The sequence below is a fragment of the Arvicola amphibius genome, chromosome 6 (genome assembly GCF_903992535.2).
Source record: "Arvicola amphibius chromosome 6, mArvAmp1.2, whole genome shotgun sequence".
NCBI classification, from domain to species: Eukaryota; Metazoa; Chordata; class Mammalia; order Rodentia; family Cricetidae; genus Arvicola; species Arvicola amphibius.
Genome location: NC_052052.2, coordinates 121,901,241 through 121,921,195, shown reverse-complemented (window position 1 = coordinate 121,921,195; position 19,955 = coordinate 121,901,241). Strand labels below are relative to the sequence as shown.

Sequence of the window (19,955 nt, the reverse complement as noted above, 5' to 3'; positions counted from 1 at the left end):
GAGATAGGCCTCGGGCAGGCATACACTTTCCCTTTCATTTACCTTGATCTAAAATTTCCATAAACATCTAAGAGTTCAGACCAGAATGCAAGTTTGTAACCCCCCCACCCCAACTCAGAAACCGTGTGGTTTTGTTGAAAATCCTTGGTTGTATGTAAAGGGACAATGTTCCTCTAAGGCATGCTGTGAGCTGGTAGTGTACCTTCTTCCCAGGCTGCCCCGGGCTTATCATGAGTTCAGCAAACGAAAGTGCACCCCACCCACAACTCCACTCCAACCTGCCAAGTTCACCTTCAAGTTAAGTCAGGATCTATTACATTTACAGCCTAAAGTTTAAAACCCTAGGAAACAATCAATCAATCAATCAACAAATAAATAAATAAACAAACAAACAAACAAACAAATAAATAAATAAATAAATAAAAAATTCGGGGGTGCGTTGCCTTTCTATCGTCCTGAAACAAGGTCTTGGCAGTGCTGTGGAATGCTTGACGGCCTTTCTAGAGATAGGAAGAGGCATCCTTCCACCCAGGCTATCAAAGAAGAGAATTTTGGTCAAGACAACACGTGCTGCATTGACTGCTAAACAGGAATGCACTTTGAAGTCTGAGCTAGAATCCAAGGCAGCAAAATGCCACTTTCTCCAAATCTACCTCAGCAATGGTCTTTTCTTCATTTAAGAAACAAAAACTATAGACCAAGGAAAGCATCAAATGATTAGTTTAAATTGGGTATAGTTGAAGGGCTCCTCCTTTTAATTGTCTCCCAGCCACATTCACAAGCCAGGACAAGCACATCACCAAGCAGAGAGTTCGACATTTGAAAGTGGAGATCTCAACCAGTGAGCAACCTAGGAGTCCCTTCTCATTCTCACCTGCTTCTCTCCCCACTACTTGGACCAACTAAAGCACCCACAAGCAAATGGGGACCCCAGTGACCATCCAATGATAATGACAGATTGCAGGGGCTTCCACATCTGACTCTACCACAGCAGCAATGCTTCTGCTTCTTCTTGTTCCCAGCCTATGCCCTGGATCGCACTGCTTCTCCGTCTTCATGCTCTTCACAGGAAAAGACTTTCTTGATGCCACACTCCTAGTGTTCCTCCCCAGCCAAGCATTTATGCATCTTCAGCTACTTTCTCCTCCCGTGTCCTGGCCAACCTGCACAGCATGGCTGCTCTGTAGCGCCCACTTTCAGACAGCTTACAGAGGGGAAGAAGAAATCATGTCTTCGCGTAGAGTTCCTAGCACCAATCCTCATCACAGCCTGGGGGCTGGAGAACTATCACTCACCTGCCTCCTCTCGTCAGGGGCCTTCAGGAAAAGCGCGTTGATTACAGCAATAGTGTAAGTCTGGATTTCTTGATCTGTCCTGGAACAATCCAAACAAGACAGGAAATGAGAAGAGGCTAGCCCTGAGTCAGCCCAGTGCCACACACAAACACCGCAGTCCTTCACCAGTGAGACAGGTGGGGCCTAGAAAACGTGGGTAGCACTGGCAATGTATTCCCAGCATGCCTGGGCTGGACAGAGCAGATGCTCAGTTACTATTCTACTAGGTGGTCAAAGGAGACCAGTTCATGAGGCTATTGCCTGACTCTACTTTCTTTATCAAGTACCAGATAATGTAAGGTGTGTGTGTGTGTGTGTGTGTGAAAGAGAGAGGGGGGGGAGGGAAGGAGGGAGGGAGGGAGGGAGAGATTTTCTGTTCAATGCCTGATACACGTGAGGGAGCAGTTGTAGATGTCTCAACATCCCTGGGCTTATCTAAAGGAAACAGCTTTGTTCCCATGGCAATGTTATATATCCTATAAAGTTGTTGGCAAATAGAAACCTTGAAATACAATAAGTGTTGGCATTTTTGTTGTAAAAATTTGCTTTTCACTGGAAAGAGAGCAGAAATTCCAAAGGAAGCAAAGATCTGGGGGAAGCCAAGTGGCAGCAGGAAATAAGGGTTCGAGGCAGAAACCACGAGCCTCAGAGCTGCACTTAGGGAAGATGCTATTTCCCAGGGTTGCTATACAGAAGACAAAATTAGAAACTGCACCTCCATCCTTAACATAGCACTTGGTGAACAACAGGCTCCTTTTTTGTAGTGAACTGCACTGCAAATGAACATTTGTGGCCCTGAGATTCAGAAATAAAATTTCAAACAGTGAAGTCAACAACGTTCACATTCAGAGACAGTGAGCCAGTGTCATTTTCAGTGAGACTGCACACAGAACTGTCCTTCTGGCGAGTGAGCTGAGTCACAGGGGCCAGTCCACAGCTTCTCTGACTTAAGTTTGAAATTGTGCTCATCCCCATAATTCCAAATAAATTAACATCTACTGTACTTTTGTAGGTTATGCTACAAAAATATGTCAGCATCTTCAGTGTATGGAGAACTGCTGGGTTGATCACCTCACATTACTCTTAGATCACCATCTCCCATGGTTCGGTTAGGTTAATTCTTAGATAAAACCGGTCTCCCTGAACATGGCAGACAATGAGGGCTGCTGAGAAGCCAAGGACAATGACACGGGATTTGGACCCTACTACACATACTGGCTTTGGGGGGGGGGCCTGGCCTGCTTGGATGCTCACCTTCCTAGACCTGGATGGAGGGGGGAGGAACTTGGACTTCCCATAGGGCAGGGAACCCTTACTGCTCTCTGGTCAGGAGAGGGAGGGAGAGTGGAGGAGGGAGGGGAGTAAATAGGAGGCGGGGAGGAGGCGGAAATTTTTACTAAATAAAAAAAATAAATAAAATAATAAAACACTTGCTGCTCTTGCAGAGGACCCGAGTTTAGTCCCCCAGTTCCCAGCATCCACACTGGGCAGCTCACAACCACCTGTAACTCTAACTAAGGAGATTCATTTCCCTCATCTGGCCTCTGAGGGTACCCATACATGTGTGCGCATGTGTACATGTATACAGAGACACACACATGACTAATAGAATAATAAAAACAAACCTCTGAAAAAGAAAAAAAGGAATAAGTAAATATGATAGAACCTTGGAGATAACAGAAGTGAGAGTCATTGGGAGCCAGGTCCCCTTGATGCCGGGGAAAGTATTTCCTAAAACACATCTCCTTAAATCACTTCCGGTCTCTACAAGGCATCTTCATGACCTTCTAACTCCCTTCTTGTGTGAGTTAGCTTACAATGTTTTCTTGCCAACAGAAGCGACCAGTATTTAAATATAACAAGCCACATCACACAACAGAGTACCCCTCAGGGTTCTCTTCAGAAGCACCCTTCTAGATTACCAAAAAGTAGAAAAATGCGGAAAGCACCAAAGATTGCAGGACTTGAGGGTAATTGTCTAACTTCCACACCCTAATTAGGCTTTTAAGCAATAAAATGTATGTGTTTTATTCATTCATTATTTTATTGGTGAAAGAAGCCTCCCTTTAGATATCCCTAGTAACGGTAACCCAGACTCAAAAGGACAAACGCCTCATGTGCTTTCTCATATATGGATCCTAGCTCCAAATCATTAGGTTTCAATACATATTAATCTGGAGTAACTACAGAAGCCAGGAAAGTAGAGAGGGACCACGAAGGGAAGAGGAAAGCAGATCTAGACTCGGAGAGACAGAACATGAAGTGGGATGCATAGCAAGTGGAGAGATCTGGGAGGAGCTGGGGGAGGGGAATAAATATAATCTAAACACATTGTATGAAATTCTCAAAGAACGTATTTTAAAAATTAAATCTAAAAGAAAAATCCTACTTAAAATGCCAAAGTTATTATAAAAATAGTCCCTGTGCAACAGAAAATATTCTATAGGTAGGGCAGACTGTTGAGACCTTAACTGAGAAATGATCATAGTACGTCTTCTAAGAAGGACAATTCAATATATGTCTCTCAAAATTTACCAGAGCTGAGTGTGTCCTACAGCCTAGGCACTGGGGACTGCAGATGTGGAGCACAGAGTCACTCTGCCACTGCAGTGTGATGACGGATAAGAGGAGCACCTGGTTTGGTACCAAATCAAAGCTTTTTGTGCATGTAACTAAACCAACACACAGTGTTTATCAAGCCACCCGAGTGACTGTTCTCCAGAAACACGGCACAAGAGTGCCTAGCGTGCTTACCCCTGAAGATGAGGAATGAGTTGGCCAATGGTGATCTCCTGGGCTACCTTTTGGTAGAGATCATGGCTGTTGAGAACCATGGACTCCAAAATGGCCAAGGACCTCTGCAGGATTGAGATGTCTATGGCAGACTTGTTCACAAAGCTTGCTATCTGAAAAACAAAATTAGGGCACAAATGACTGCTCGTGCATGGGTGGTAAGCCAAACAAAGAAGTCCAGCAGGGAGCAACTGCAGGAATCGGCGAGCTCAGTGAAGAACAAGGCCCTGCGGATGCAACCTATGCAAAAGACCAAGAAACACGTGGAACTAACAATGTCCATGAGTCATCGCAAAACACAGCAGTCTTTTTTATGACTTAGCAATAACTGCCTCTTGTAAGGACTATCCTGCCAGGATTGATATTCTGATGTTCCACTTTCAGGAACAGACTCATTATGAGCCCTCTTGTCTAAAAGAGCAATCTCAACTTTGCCGATGGCCACTCTTCCCCATGTCCTAAACTGCTCCTTCATCCACATAATCCAGACCCATGACTTTTATGTTCTTGCTGTATTCCTGCTATGTCCTTAAGGTGCTGAAAGCCCCAAATCATACTTGTCAATATAATTTCACAGGTAAAGTTCTGCACCTACCCACTCTTCTGGCTATTCTTAAATAAAAAAAAATAATTATATCCCTATGCTTTCAATTTCCTGTGGCTAAATTAAACATTTCTCTTGAATCATGCTACATGTAGCAAACAGAAGTCACTGAAATTAGCAGTGCTAGGATAATAGCTTAGTATGTAAAACATAGCCTTTAAGAAATTAATCAGCAAAAACCTAAATACAATAAATCACAATGTAAGAGAGAAATAAAGCACAGGGTTAGAATAGCAATCCTAACACATGAGCACCATAAACGTTTTATTCTGGAGACCTCATTAAAAGTCATTGCTGTCTGTTGACAGCTCCTACTAAAGAGTGTTAATGACATCAACACAAGGATGGCTTCAGAGCAGCCTGGCTTGATTCTATGACGGTCGACACTGGGCTCCCTCTGTCAGCACCAGTTTCTACCTTTGTGCCATGCCATGTACCCCTTTCCCCCAAACCTCTCTATTCCTGAACTTCCATACAAAGTAGCCCTGGCAGTTTCCGGCTGCCATGCCATGGTTTCCGCGTGAGGGCCAGTGGTGAGGCAGGGATGGGGTCTTGGCTGACTCTCCCACCAGATCCATGTGGCAACGGGAAGCAATAAAGCAGTTCAGCGCCATGAGGTTTTACACAACACACATTGTTTTTATAGCACGAACTGCAGGAAGTGTGCGGGGATTTTAAGATCCTTAAAAGACCATCTCAGTTCCTCTCACTTAAATGTGTTTACTGTCCCTGGCATGCTCTTGCTGCAATTCTCACATCTGTTACAATCTACAAAATCCACCATGTGCACACCATCTCTCTTCCTGCAAGTCCACTGTCTATGAGAAAAGCCCAGCTGCCCTCACGGTGTTCATGTCTATGCTCCACTTATGTACCTGGTGCCCTCAGAGGCCAGGCAGGGAGTCAGATCTCCTGGTTGTGAGCAGCAGCGTGGGTCCTGGGAACTGAACTCAAATCCTGTAGAAGAACACCCAGTCTCTTAACTGCTCAGCCATCTCTCTAGAACCTGGCCAACTTTTTCGTTAAATGGAAACTTACCACTTACTTCCATAAACAGCCCGACAATAATTACTTCCTCAAAATATTCCATTGGTACTCTCAAATGTTTTCTAAGATGAAGTATGCCTTCTTAAAACAGGTTTTCAATTCTTCGCAAAACATTAATTCTCTCCTCACACAATGGGACAGAGTGGGGTTCCCCTATGATCTTTGCTTTCATTTAAGGCATTACCTTTGCCACCCATGCTTCATTTTTAGGTGCCATGCCTCTGTATTTCTCATCTAGGAACTAATTGTTCACATTCATTTATACTCTTTATAATTCTTTTCTATGAAATCACCTCTCCTTTGACACAGAGTAACAACCAGTTATGCCTAAAACATTTCACCTAAAGAGCATTTTACAGAAGCCCGGAGTTGGGAACAGGCCTGGTAGAGAGTGTGTGCCCAGTTTATCAGAGTACTCACACAGAACTGATATAAACATCAAACAAGCTTTAAAACTGGCCTCTTCCTTTTGTTGTTACCTAGCAGGGGCTGTAGCCAGACTCTGAAATGTCTCAATACTTTCAGTAGGGAGTGATCTAAGCAAATGCAATGACTGTCTTCTTCCAGGAAGCTAGAGACAAACTCCTTAGTGAAAGTACAAACATCCTCGGTGCCCAGTTTGTAAACTACAGATGACAAAACAGCTAGCGGAGATTAGAGATCACCCAGTTAAATTCTAGATTAACAATGCTTCCTGTACCTTTCAGCATCTCCCATATATCCTTGAGCCTTCACCAAGGCAGGTGATACAGCTCAGCCAGGCACGGCACAGACTGGTGAAAGGTAGTCTGTATCCAGAAGGCAGTGACACTAGATGAGTTGGTAATAAGTATGCATGCAGCTTTCCTCATGCCACTCATTTATGCAAATCAGTAAGTGAGAGGAATATCTGAGTAACTTTTAAACCGCCAGGGGGCAGGGCTGCAGGAGCAATAGCTCAGCTAAGTGCTTGTAGCGCAAGCATAAGGCCCAATGTTTGATCCCATGTGAAAAGTCAAGTGTAACGGTGTGGGCCTGTAATCTATCACTGGGAGGATAGCAGGTGGATCCCTGAGGCTTGCTGACCTAGCATAATTAGTAAGCTTCAAGTCTTTGTCTAAAAGTCCAAGATAAATGGCTCCAGAGGACCAACATTCAAAGATGACTTCTGACCTCACCACAACACGCAAGCATGTGCACCAACACAAACATGTACACTCACACAAGCATGTACAAACCCCACCAGCCACACACACACACAGAGAGAGAGAGACAAACAGAGACAGAGAGACAGAGACAGAGACAGAAACAGAAACAGAGACGCACACAATATAAGAGACACCAACAGTAATGTAACCCAATGGTAGCAAAAATACTTTTTAGATTTCAGATATCTTGAATGCTATTCAAACTTTAAAACGCCACCCATAGTTATCATGAAGCTGCATGACAAATTTGCAGGGGCTCAAAAATCTCTCCAGGTTCCAAAAGGCAAAACTCATTGGGTCAAAGAACAAGATGCTTGAATGTCTGTGTCGGCATGGAAAATATCTGTAAGGTGAGCCAGGTCCTAGGAGCGTCTGTATGAGACTTTCTCTCCAAGACAAAACACTGATATTTTATGTGGCTGGGAGGATACCGACTCCTAACACAGAATGTTCTATTATTTCCTTCTTTTCTGATGGTTGCGCACTCTTTCTCTAAGTGCCAAGTCTTTGCAAGGCAACCGCATTATTCACAAATGGAGAAGTGTCCGAGCTTTGTAAAATGTGATCTGCTGCAGCCAGTTTGCAAACTAGAACCCAGAGCCACGCTGACAAAGATAAAGTCACAGGAAAAGAAGCAGAGGTTAGCAGGGCAAAGCTGTTTCTGCACACTAGTGTGTGAATTTGGCATTGGAAACCAATGTGGAACACAGGGAGAGGCAGCTCTGTGTGTTTCTTACCTAGATTTTATTGAGATACATCTCTATTTAGAAAAGGTCCCTGCACACAAATCCAGGTGCTCAGAATGTTGAATTTGGCCTAGCTAATAAATAAAAAGGGGTTGACTTTCTATAACGTAAGTAGTTTTCTGCTGTTTTACAAATTCTCCTATCTAAGAAGCAATGCAATGGAAATTAGAACAAGAATTTATGAAATACACTGCTGCTAAAAATGCTTCAGTTTTGATTTAAAATGCCAAGACAATTAGCTTTTGCATCCTTAGTTTGAATGTGATTTTAAATTTAATTTAAAGGGAATTGGAATCATCATAACTAGTTAGAAAACTAAATTACTTCCATTGTCTCTGAACACTTAACTCACATCATTTAAAGAAACAAAGCTTTGTTATTGCTGACTCCTGACAAGGAGCATTTTACTTGAAAATACATTTAAATCAAGTTTCACTAGGTTCCTTCTGTTTTTCAACTTCAAAAAAAATTTTTTTAAAAAAAATAATTGCTTCTCTGGCTATTTAGAAAACTAAATTACTTCCATTGCCTCTGAACACTTAACTCACATCATTTAGAAAACAAAACTTTGTTATTCCTTACTCCTGACATGATGGAGGAGAGTTATCTGTCTATGTTTCTTTCATTGGTTAATTAATAAAGAAAACTGCCTTGGCCCTTTAAGAACAGAAAATTAGGTAGGTGGAGTAGACAGAACAGAATTGTGGGAACAAGGAAGTAGAGTGGGGGAGACGCTTCAGCAATTCGCCATAGTGAGTCTCCATGCTGCTCCTCTCCGAGATGGACGCAGGTTAAGATCTCTCCTGGTAAGCCACAACTCGTGGTGCTACCCAGATTACTAAATATGGGTTAAAGGAAGATGTGAGAATTAACTAATAAGAGGCTGAAACTATGGGCCAGGCAGTGTTTTAAAAGAATACAGTTTCCGTGTAATTATTTCGGGTGTAAAGCTAGCCGGCGGCCGGGTGGCGGAAAGCTAGCCGGTTGCTGGGAACTGGGCGGCGGGAACGCAGCCCGCCGCTTCACACTACACTGACAAGGAGCATTCTACTTGAAAATATATTCAAATCAAGTTTCACCACGTTCCTTCAACTTTTTCATTTTTCAACTTCTAAAATTTTCTTTTAAAAATAAATGCTTCTCTTGCTCGGAGGTGGCTCATATAGAAACAAGAATCCCTGAAGTCTTCTGGGAAGACCTGGGAGGAAGCACAGCAGACAGGGCCAGATAGGAAACCACCTATGGGCTCTGTGCCTGTGAGGAAGCACAGACGCGGCTAAGAAGAAAGCACTCTGGCCCATGCCACCGAGGAGGAGATTCCCCTTCACCATGCCCCTGCCGACCTCCAAATCACTGTCCCCGCTCCTCATCAAGAGAAGCTAGGTTTAGCTGCACAAAAGGAGGAGGAGGGGGAGAAGGAGGATGAAGAGGAGAAGCAGGAGAGGAAGAAGAGGAAGAGAAGGAGGAAGAAGACGAGGATGATGACAATGACAACAGCAGTGAGAACAGTGACAGCTAATGCCAGTGAGCAGACGCGACTGCCTGCAGGGAGCTCCTATTCAAATGGTGTCATCACTCCCCAGAGGGTCTCTGACACATGAGGAACAGGACATTTGGATTGGGAAACAAGGCCTGCTATAAATTCAGAAACTGTTAAAAAAAAAAATAAGTATAAAATTCCAGAAAACCCAGTTCCTTCATGTGTAGATTTGTTTCTCTAGAGCTTATTCTAGGAAGACAGGGCCTGGCAATTCATGTTCTAGTCTCAAAATATATTGCCTATAGCCCCTGCCACCAACAGCTGAATGCTTTGTGACACAGGTGTATGCTTTTGATTTTATCATCTATAATAGCTTCCTTTTAGCAATTCGGTCACACTGGCAATGCTGTGATCCTCTTTAACTTTTCTAAACTGAGTTCATAGACGTATGACAGGAAATATTTAGAAATCTGTCAATAAGTCCCTTCGCTTCCAATTAGCTCTTACCTTAAATAACTATGCAATGGCCTGCTTCCACTGCCAACACCCTGTTGCAGAGTTTCTTTCCTGCCTTATTTAAAGTAGTTTTCCAAAAAGAACATCAAATGGAAAAACCAGTAACATTAGCCCTTAAGCAAGTAGGGTGGTCTGAATGAAAATGGTCCCCCTAGGCTTTTATATGTGCATGCTTAGTCCCCAGTTGATGAACTGCTTGGAAAGGATTAGGAGGTGAGTCCCTGAAAGTGGACTGTAAGATCTGAAAAGTCCATAACATTCCCAGTTAACCCAATCTCTGTCACGTGCTGAGGTCTTAAGATCTATAGCTATACCGTGCACTTATTGGAGCAGAGAAATTTGATTTCTCCTTAACTCTAGGTTCTCACATGCTACCATTTATGATCTCTGTGGGGATCAAAATACAATTTTCATACAGCATTCGAATACCACCAAAATTATTCCATCTTTCGACATAAAGAACTAAAGGAAGCAATTATAAAGCACCCACAATGCAGAGAATTATGTATGGGGAGAAGAGGAACAGTGTTGAGCTTAGGAAAGCACAGACTACATTACCTTCTTTATGAATGCCACTGAGAATGTATCCCATGACACGATGCCATGGTCCATTAGCTCCACAAAGGCTGTCAAAGTGAAGGACAACATGTCTCCAAAGCTGCAAAAACAAGAGACATCAGAGTCACAGACCCAAAGATGAGCACCAGGAATAATGTAGACATGAGAAGGTTTAGGAAAGTCAAATGATCAAAGACCATAGGAAAAAAAGCTGGACACTAACAGGAAATACTCATATACACATTATGGGAAAGGGCAGAAACTCAAAACAACCAAGGAGAGTCAGTGACTGAACAGGTTTGCCTTATGTGGGCCACACTTTGGGGAGCTGTGTCGCATTGGACAATTCACTTGACTGCTCTGAGACTCTGTTTACTTCATGGGGAAGCTGGATAATTGCTATGTAACCACAAGATGCATGCAGAGCACTTGACCGGGGGTGAAGGCTAAAAGTTTTCAGGTTAGCTTAAGTGACTTCTCAGCAAATGACAGATGAATTAAAAGAGGAAATTTATGGGCCACAGGAATCAGGAAGAAAACTTAAAAATAATTATATTAAGCATACTAATGTGACAGGCCAAGACAATGCAAATCTTCTTCCATCTTATATTCTTGCTGCTTGCTTGCACAGAGCCCCCTACCAGCAGCTTATCTTAGCTTCTATTAAAATGCTTGCTTGTGCAAATCCCGCCCCCCCCCACAGCCGTTGAGCAAGATGACAAGATATGGGTTTTGCCTTTAAAACCCCTTGGTCTAAATGCTCAGGGCTTCATGTAGGTCCAAATACCCAAGTGTAGGCAGCTGGCTACAAACTGTCTGGGTGGCCATCTCTGGTGGGCTCCCTGTAGCACTAGCCCTTGAGACAGGATTCAAAGGCAAGGAAAAGATGTCTCAGGGGTTAAGCACTCCTGCCGCCCTTGAAGAGGGCCAAGAGTTCAGTTCCCAGCACTCATGTTGGGTGACTCACAACCACCTGTAGTGCAATTTCAGCTCCCGAGGAATCCAAAGCCCTCTTCTGCCTCTACAGGCTCTTATGCACACAGGAACATAAACACATGTATACAAATAAATCAAAAGAAATCTCAAAACAGCATTCATGTGCTCTATACCAGTGATTCTCAACCCCTTTAGAGTCATATATCAGATTTTTACATTAGGATTTATAACAGTTACAAAATTATAGTTATGAAGTAGCAGCAAAATAATTTAATGGCGGGGTCACTAGGGTCGAAGCATTAAGATTGAGAATCACTGCTCTGTATGCTTGCATGTATATACACATATAAGTAAACTCACTTGTTTTACCTTAGCTAGGATTTTATCTTTAGCCATTGGGTTTTAAGGAATGTCTATATGTGGGAGGCATGGAAGTTCTCGTGCTCACAGATAAGTACTGGAGAGGCCCCTGGACTCTTATTGTGAGCCTGTCCGTCTATAGAAACCATCTTTGTGGAAGGCTTCACATGTAGTCAATCTACAGAACCCATATTTATGGGAGATGTCCCACGTACTCTACAAAGCATTTCAATGTAGTCATGACCTATGCTTTATTGTGCATATGGGGCTGAGTTTGTCACCAGGAAAAAATTTTACCAAATTGTGCTATACTTAAATATGCCTAAAACAAATACTCAGGGTCAGACTCTCAAAGTCTGAACTAACACTGGTTGCTGAGTCACAATGAGCCTACCTACCTCCTTGCCTCCCACAGATGATTACTCTGCTAGCCATGGGAGCTGCAGAGACCCCAGCATCTTTGGAGATAACAACGGCACTTAATGCCACTTAATGGGCTCACTGCCTCAGCACTGCCAGCACTGTCTTCTCAAACGGGGATAGGAAGTGCTGTAGTTTGGAACAACATTCTCCAAACGCCACGTATTTAAGGCTTTGCCCGCCTAGGCACTGCTGGGAACTAGTGGAAGCTGGAGAGATGGGACTTGATGAGCTGTCTTTACATCACTGGGGTTATGCTCCTGAAGAGGGCAGTGAAGCCCTGGCCTCGTACTTTTTCTGGCATAAGAAGGAGTTCGTGCTCAATTCCATGTTCCTGCCACAATGAGCTATCTCACCAAAGAAACCATCACAGAATGCCACGTGGGACTTCTCTACTACATTGTATCATAATGTGAATTTCCACACTCGGTTTTTAGTTGGTTGTTCAGACTTTTACATCTACAGAATAACACATCATATTATTTCTCCATTTCAAAGTCCCATGACAGAGTTAGGTTGAAGTTCCCTATTTTCAACTAATACAGTAAAGAAAAGTTTCACGGCTCATCTACAGCCTCGTCTCCACACCCCTCCCTGCTGCCGTTCTGCTCAGTCCAGCTTTAAAAAGCAGCTTTCATCTTGGAAGCCACCATGCTGAAAGGAACCCACCAAAATGGAAGTGACTCCCACAGGACAAAAAAGAGGAAGAGACTCAGTGAAAAGAAACAGTTAGGTGGCCTCGAGTCACGTGGCAAAGGCTTGGCCTCCAGTTTTACATAGCAAGTGATTTAACCATCCTGGCTTCAGTTTCTTCATTTATTAAAAGCAAATGAGGAGGGAATCCATAGGAGAATAGTGGTCCCTACCCCAGAAGTTATTTTTTTTAAAAAAAAAAAAAGAAGAAGAAGGAGCCAACTATGTGCCTGCCCTTCAAACGGCATGAAGAACAGTGAGCAGCAGATGAGGGATGGCTAATGCCACCACATAAAGGGAGGATTTCGAGAAGCAATTGAAGCTCAGGGTTTCACACACTACACAACCCACTGTGTAAAATATAAGGCTATATTCTTAGAAGCAGGAACAACACAGGGATCCCTGATCTCTCAGGTGCCCCTAGGTGGCATCAGAGGATTGTGCCTCAAAAAAAAACTCCATACAGAAAATGCATTATTGGAAAGAGCCAAAAACAGAATGAGTAGAAAATAGGCTTTTAAAAAGAGAGAAAAGAACCAAGGAAGGTTAAATAAAACTGTAGAAGTATCCCTAAATACAGTAAGTCATGAGAAAAATCCATTACCGGCCCCTAAAAGAGAAAAATGCTTCAAGATAAAAAAGCAGGTAACACATTCAATTAGTAATATTTATTTTATTATTAGATTGGGTAGGTATCTGTATTGCTGTGAAAACATTATAATGTGTGTATTGTTCAGAAGTAATACTGGCTATTTTGTTTATTTGATTACAAAGCTTAGAACAATCTGGCAGTGGCTTATACCTTATGTGCTAAAGGTTCACAGACACTAAAAGGGTCTGCCTTATCCCTCATAGAAGGATCCCATCCTAGCCTCTACTCGGCACCAAAATGTCTGACTTGGTGACTTCAATAGAAGAATCAACCAAAGAACAAGAGTAGCTCAGTAAAGCATCCACTGCTGGCTCAACCCTTCCTTTCCAGTCAGCTACCTGAGCCTAGGAGTATCCATGGCCTTAGGTTCAACATTTGTCTTCATTAGGTCCTTTAAAAGCAACAGAAAAACCATATATATTCCTTCTAACGGGATCTACAGGCAAAATGACTCAGCTCCCCAGCTATAATCTCATTCCAAATGGCCTTAGGGAGATAATCATTCTCCCTTAAAATGTTCAAGAACTCTACAGATTCCTTTAACAGGCTTCAAGTCCTAGGAAAGGAAGATAGATGGAACAAAGTGTGCTGGTTTCTGAATCTCCAAACTGAGTTGTCTAAGACTTCAATCTGGATAGCTATTAAGGAGCAAGAACAGAAATTCCCAGGCAGCAGATAGCAAACTCTGAACTTGTCAGTCATCATCAACGCTGATGACCGACAAGGAACAGAAAGGCTGTATCTCATTATGTGACTATCACGATGCTCTTGGGTCAGAATTGGCCCATTCTCTAAAGCAATAGCTAGGTGACTGATAGAAAGAATCACACAATGTCCTCCTAATGCATTCAATGTTAACATAGTATACTATGTGTGCTATTTGGTACAATATACACATGCACGCAATACACATTATAGCATATGGTTATACACATATTCCAAAAATAACATATAAATCATTATGGCTAATTGCTAAGTGACACAGTATGTTTCCATAAAGGCTTTTTCACAATTAAACTACAAAACTTCAGCTGCAAGGAAAGATACCATGTTAAATTTTTATTCTATTTTAAATCAAAGGAGCTCCTTTGAATGAAGTGGAGATAGCAGCTTTTATTGAATGCTGATGTCAATATTTACTTCCACTCCTGCGGGAGTGACTCAGACTCCACAGAGGAAAGATGAAAACCCAGGTTCTACTTTGAAAATCAATGCTGAGTGGAGGATCAAGCCTTAAAAGAATGACAAATTGAAAGAAACCACATGGTACATTCCAGAACATATTTTAGTGTGTGTGTGTGTGTGTGTGTGTGCGCGCGCACACATGCTAGGCTAAAAATTTTGCAGTACTGACTGCCACAAACTGCACGTGCTAGTCGACAGCCACTCTCCCAGCTGACAAACCTTGTGTGTTGGAATGATTCAAATGAATGTTTCTCATCAACGTGTAGATGAAACCTTCATTCCAGCAAAACGCAGCCAATCTAAAAACAAGCGTGTAAACTTAAGCTGCTAATTTTGTAAAAGTTAAGGCCATCCAAATGTTTTCTTAGGATAGTGTGCCCAATAAAGAACCAGAGAAATGATGAACATAAGGAAAACTTTTAAAGCTATTCATGAACAGTAGCAAATAGATCCTCAATTGTCACAGGCTAGAGTTCCCTGTTTAGGTTTCCATGTACTTTCTATCAAATATGGGTAACATTTATCTACATTGGAAGTTGTAGATACCTAAATCCCTAAATTGACAGTCTACTTATCCTCCAGAATCAATTTCATTTGTATCAGTAGGCACGTTCATGACTTCTTTCCTGAACATTTAAATTGGTTATATTTCTACTGGCCTACCTGCCTGTCTTCCTTATGTCAATATCATACTGTCCTGATAACAAGTCTTACAGTGAATCTTATGGGCACCTTACGCAAGCCTCTGATTTTATTGTTGACTATTTTGGCTATTCTAGCCATTACATGCTTCAACTAAAATTTTAGAATTGTCTCATTTGTTTTGTTTTAGATTTTTAACATTTTTATTTATTTTGTATGTAGTTTGGGGGTTTCATTTTTTGGTTTGGTTGATTGGGAGTGTGTGTATGTGTGCGTGTGTACATGTGTGGGTACACGCACATTCCATAGCACACATACAGAGGTAGAGGTCAAAAGACAACTTGCAAGAGCTAGTTCTCTCCTTTCACCATGAGTTCCAGGGATTGAAAAAAGTTCCCTTACACAGTGAGATATTTCACGGGTCATTATTTTTTTTCAGTGATTTATATAGCATTAAACTAGAATTTTTAGAGAATTAGTGTCTTCAGTATTGTTTCTCAATTCATAAAATGATCTCTTTCCTTTGATTTAAGTTTTTAATGTCACGTAGCAATGCTTTCATTTTTCAGTGAACATCTACTGTCCATTTGGATTGAATTTATTCATAAGAATTTTCCTTTTCTCATTTTGATACTCTATGAATGGAAACTGTAATGTCATTCCTATTTGTTTGCTGTAAACAAGAAAGAACACAATAGTTTATACAGGTATATTATATCTCAAGACCTTGGTGGATGTCATTACCACACCTGCCAGGCTCTCTGTAGCTTTGCTAGAATTTTCTACATAATTGGGTCTTCTATGCATGGAGATAATTTCATGCCTTTCTGATACTGTGCTTTTAACTTCTTTCTTGGCTTTTCACAAAGAGTAAGAATTCATACAGAACTCTGCCAAGTGGAAGTATGGGAAGAAAATGTATTTGTCTTCTTGCTAATTGTCAAGATAAGAAAACATCAGACTTTCCACCATTAGTTTGATGCTTTTTTTTTTATAATAGATGGTCTTTATCAAGTTGATGTAGTTCTTTCTGCTGAGAGCTTTTAATATGAATGAATATTGGGTTTATGGTCCTATTCTCTATAAAATAATTACTTTATCTGATCGCTCATGTGTTTGGTAAAAGCTGAACACTGATTTTCAAATGTTAAGCTGTTCCTTGCATAAGGCACATGGGTCAGGATGTTGGACTCTTTGGTAAATCTACGATAAAGCACTCTGCAGGAGGGGAGCATTACACTGGCTCATAATTCTACACATGCCAGTCATCATCAGAGGTTGTTTACCTCAGGATGGCAGAGAAAGAAAGGGGCGTGTGTGTGTGTGTGTGTGTGTGTGTGTGTGTGTGTGTGTGCGCGCGCGCGCGCGCAGAACAGGAGGGGGTGAAGAAAATGGAAAACTACACTAGCAGTTTCCTTTCTATTTCATTGGCTTCTCAGTCTCTTGGAATAGTGTCCCTCCCACCCCCACTAGTACTTCTCTTTGGAAATGACATTATTTACATACACATATTCAAACATGCATGCATGCACACAAAACACACACAAAGAGAGACAGAGAGAGAGAATATTACAGTTTTTAATGCCTAGGTAGTTTTCGATTCAATCAAACTGAAGATAGAAATTAACTATGTCCTTCCCACATATGAAAGGCTGCTGGGAGATAACATCCTTGACGTAGGACTGACATCCATCTAGATGCATTCGTCTTTTATGTAATGCTTGGTTCTCTGTTAATACCTTGCTGGGGTCTTCTGTACCCACTGGAAGACTGGTCAATAATTTTTGTTTGTCTTGTTTTTTTGTTTTTTTGTTTGTTTTGAGACAGGTTTCTCTGTGTAGCCCTGGCTGTCCTGGAACTCACTTTGTAGACCAGGCTGGCCTTGAACTCACAGAGATCCCACCTGCCTCTGACTCCTGAGTTTAGAGATTAAAGGTATGCACCACCGCTGCCCATCCTGGTTCACAAATTTTAATTCCTGTATTGCCATAGTCAAATTTGTGGAATGATACATGCCACATAAAGTTGCTATACACCGTTCCTCCCTATTTGTTATACATTTGGTAATTCTTCCACAATAGTATAATGGAATTTACTTGTGTAATCATTTTTTCACACCAGCAAGGTTTTTTAAAATATTTATTTATTTATTATGTGTACAATATTCTGTCTGTGTGTATGTCTGCAGGCCAGAAAAGGGCACCAGACCTCATTACAGATGGTTGTGAGCCACCATGTGGTTGCCGGGAATTGAACTCAGGACCTTTGGAAGAGCAGGCAATGTTCTTAACCTCTGAGCCATCTCTCCAGCCCCCAAGGTTTTTTTTTTAAATAATGATCTCAACCACCTGAGGAAACATGAACTACATGTTCATGTACATAAATAATATGGCTATTATTTATCAGGAGCCAGTTTTAATATATAGGTTTTGCTTTTCTAAGAAGCAGAGGCTAGGATAGCGTTAGGAGACTGAGGGGCTTATTAGAAAACTAGGTAATACCTGTGGCCTAAGTGGATCAGTCAGTAAAATGCTGATCTTGCAAGCAAAAGTACCTGGGTGTGATGCTCCTGCTAAATGTGTAAAATGCTGGCTATAATGGGTGGCACGTGAAACCTCAGAGCTAGGGAAGCAGAAACAGGAGGGTCCCTGGGGTGCATGCACCAGACAGTCTAACATAATTGTTGAGTTACAGGCCAGTGAGACACTTTGTTTCGAAGGAAGTGGACATCCTTTCTGGGATAGCATTCAAGGTCTCCCTCTGGACCCCACATGCACACACACACATGTGAGCATGCACACCCCATACTCATGCAGACACTTGCACACAAGTAAAGAAAATGGTAAAGCAGAAGGTAGGATTGGGTATGGAAAGTTTGCAGAATGAATGTAGATTAGATGTCTGAGAGAGGAAGGAGATAGAGTCCTATCAAACTGATGGAAAACTCTAGAACAGGTGAGTAATAAGAAGCTGCAGAATAAACTGCAGCTGTTGGAAGAGTCTCACCCACCATGTGCAGAAAAATATGTTCTAGTATTTTCCCCACGCTCAATGACTAGAGGCTGCCGGGAGATAACAGCCTTGACTAAAGCTGGCATAGATCTAGAATGTACTTTAGCCGAAAGCTGTCCAGTGCTGAACTCCTCATGTCTGAGCGGCAAGTGATTCTTCAAAGGAGATCAAAGCCGTGTGTTTCCACAGCAAGAACACACAGTGATTTCTATTTATAAGGACTTCATGCATTTTATCTAAAACTTAAAATTTGCTAGCAGAGAAACATTCCCAGTGTGCCTTCATCTTGCTGTTAAAAATCAGCACTCTGCAATGATATACTCTCTGCTCTTCCTACTGCTCACCTCTGTGACGACCTTACTCTCAGAAATCTTAAAATAATTATTTTCCTAAAATTTCTTTATGATTTGTCTCTTTCTTTTTTCATCAATTGCTATTTTTTATTCTCTATTTAATAAGTTCAAATGTCCCCTACTCACCCAAGTATAAATTTATATGCCTGATTTGTCTTTTAAATTTCTTTTATATACTATATTTTGATCATATTCTTTGCTCTCCCTCAACCCCTCACAGGTCCTCAAAAGCAAAACAAAACCAAAAATCAAAATACAAACAAGCAAAAACCAATAAGACAAACACCACCAGTATCACCCTCCAAAAATACATGGTGTTCATTTCTGTTGGCCCATTACTCCTGGCCATGGGCAGGACCAGTTACACTCCACTGGAGAAGACTGACTTTTCCTTTTACAGAAGGCATCAATTAGATTGTAAATAACTTCTTGGTTAGAAATGGGACTTTGTGGTTGCTGGGAATTGAATTCAGGAAGAACCAGAGGAGCTGGAAAAATGGATCAACATTAAGAGCACCATATGCTCTTCCAAAGATCCCGAGTTCAATTCTTAGCAACCACATGGTTGCTCACAACCATCTGTAATGAGATCTGGCACGCTCTTGAGGAAGAGACCTGGTCAGTCATCCTCATCAACTTAGACTCTAAAACCCAATATGGAAAAGATCAACAGAATCGCCATATATTCATGCTTCAGCATTGCCAGGGCATAAATTTCATTCATTTTCTTTTTCATTTCCTCTGAAAGAACACCTGTGCTCTTAGCTGCTGAGGTATCTTTCTAGTCCAGCAAAGTGATTTTCAACTTGTGGTTCATGACCCCTTTGGAGCTGAAAAATCCTTTCACAGAGATTGCCAAAGGCAATCAGAAAATATAGATATTTACATTACAATTCATAACAATAGAAAAATTAGGGTTATGAAGTAGCAACAAAAATAATCTTATGGTTGGGGGTCACCAACCACCAGAAGCCCTATTAAATAGTCATAGTATTAGGAAGGCTGAGAAGAACCACTGCTGTAGGAGAATAATGAATTTTTCCCTAAGCCAGATATGGGTTCCATCTCATGGAGTGGGACTTAAATATAATTTTAATAAGTGGTTGGTTATACCCGTAACATCTGTGCCACTGTAGCGCCAGTGTATCTTGCAGGCACGTAGCTGTTGTAGGTTTCAGGGTTTGTAGCCGCATGGTTGTTTTTCTTCTCTAGTAGCATACAAAATAACTTCTAGCACCATGAACACTAGTCAGTAAGGGTGAAGCTTCTAGCGGGGCACCAGATCGATTTCTTCATATTTAATGATATAAGAAAGTGTTGTCTTCAGCAATAGGGCCTTACTGATAAGGTTACAGAAAGTTAATGAAAAGTCTTGTAGATAGTCTATGGTGTTTGGAAGTGTCTATGGGACCCCACTGGTCAATAACTCAGCAGATT

General features: G+C 41.7%; 1 protein-coding gene across 4 annotated transcripts in view; it reads right to left on the bottom strand.

Annotated features, from left to right (window-relative positions):
• Elmo1 (engulfment and cell motility 1) overlaps positions 1 to 19,955 on the bottom strand; it is a 517,917-nt gene that overhangs the window by 322,913 nt on the left and 175,049 nt on the right. For all 4 annotated transcript variants that reach the window (XM_038333241.1, XM_038333243.1, XM_038333242.1 and 1 more), the window contains 3 exons: positions 10,266 to 10,365; positions 4,089 to 4,240; positions 1,296 to 1,374 (listed from right to left, as the gene is read on the bottom strand). In XM_038333241.1, coding sequence (XP_038189169.1) covers positions 1,296 to 1,374; positions 4,089 to 4,240; positions 10,266 to 10,365 — 331 coding nt within the window. The remainder of the gene's footprint in view (positions 1 to 1,295; positions 1,375 to 4,088; positions 4,241 to 10,265; positions 10,366 to 19,955) is intronic.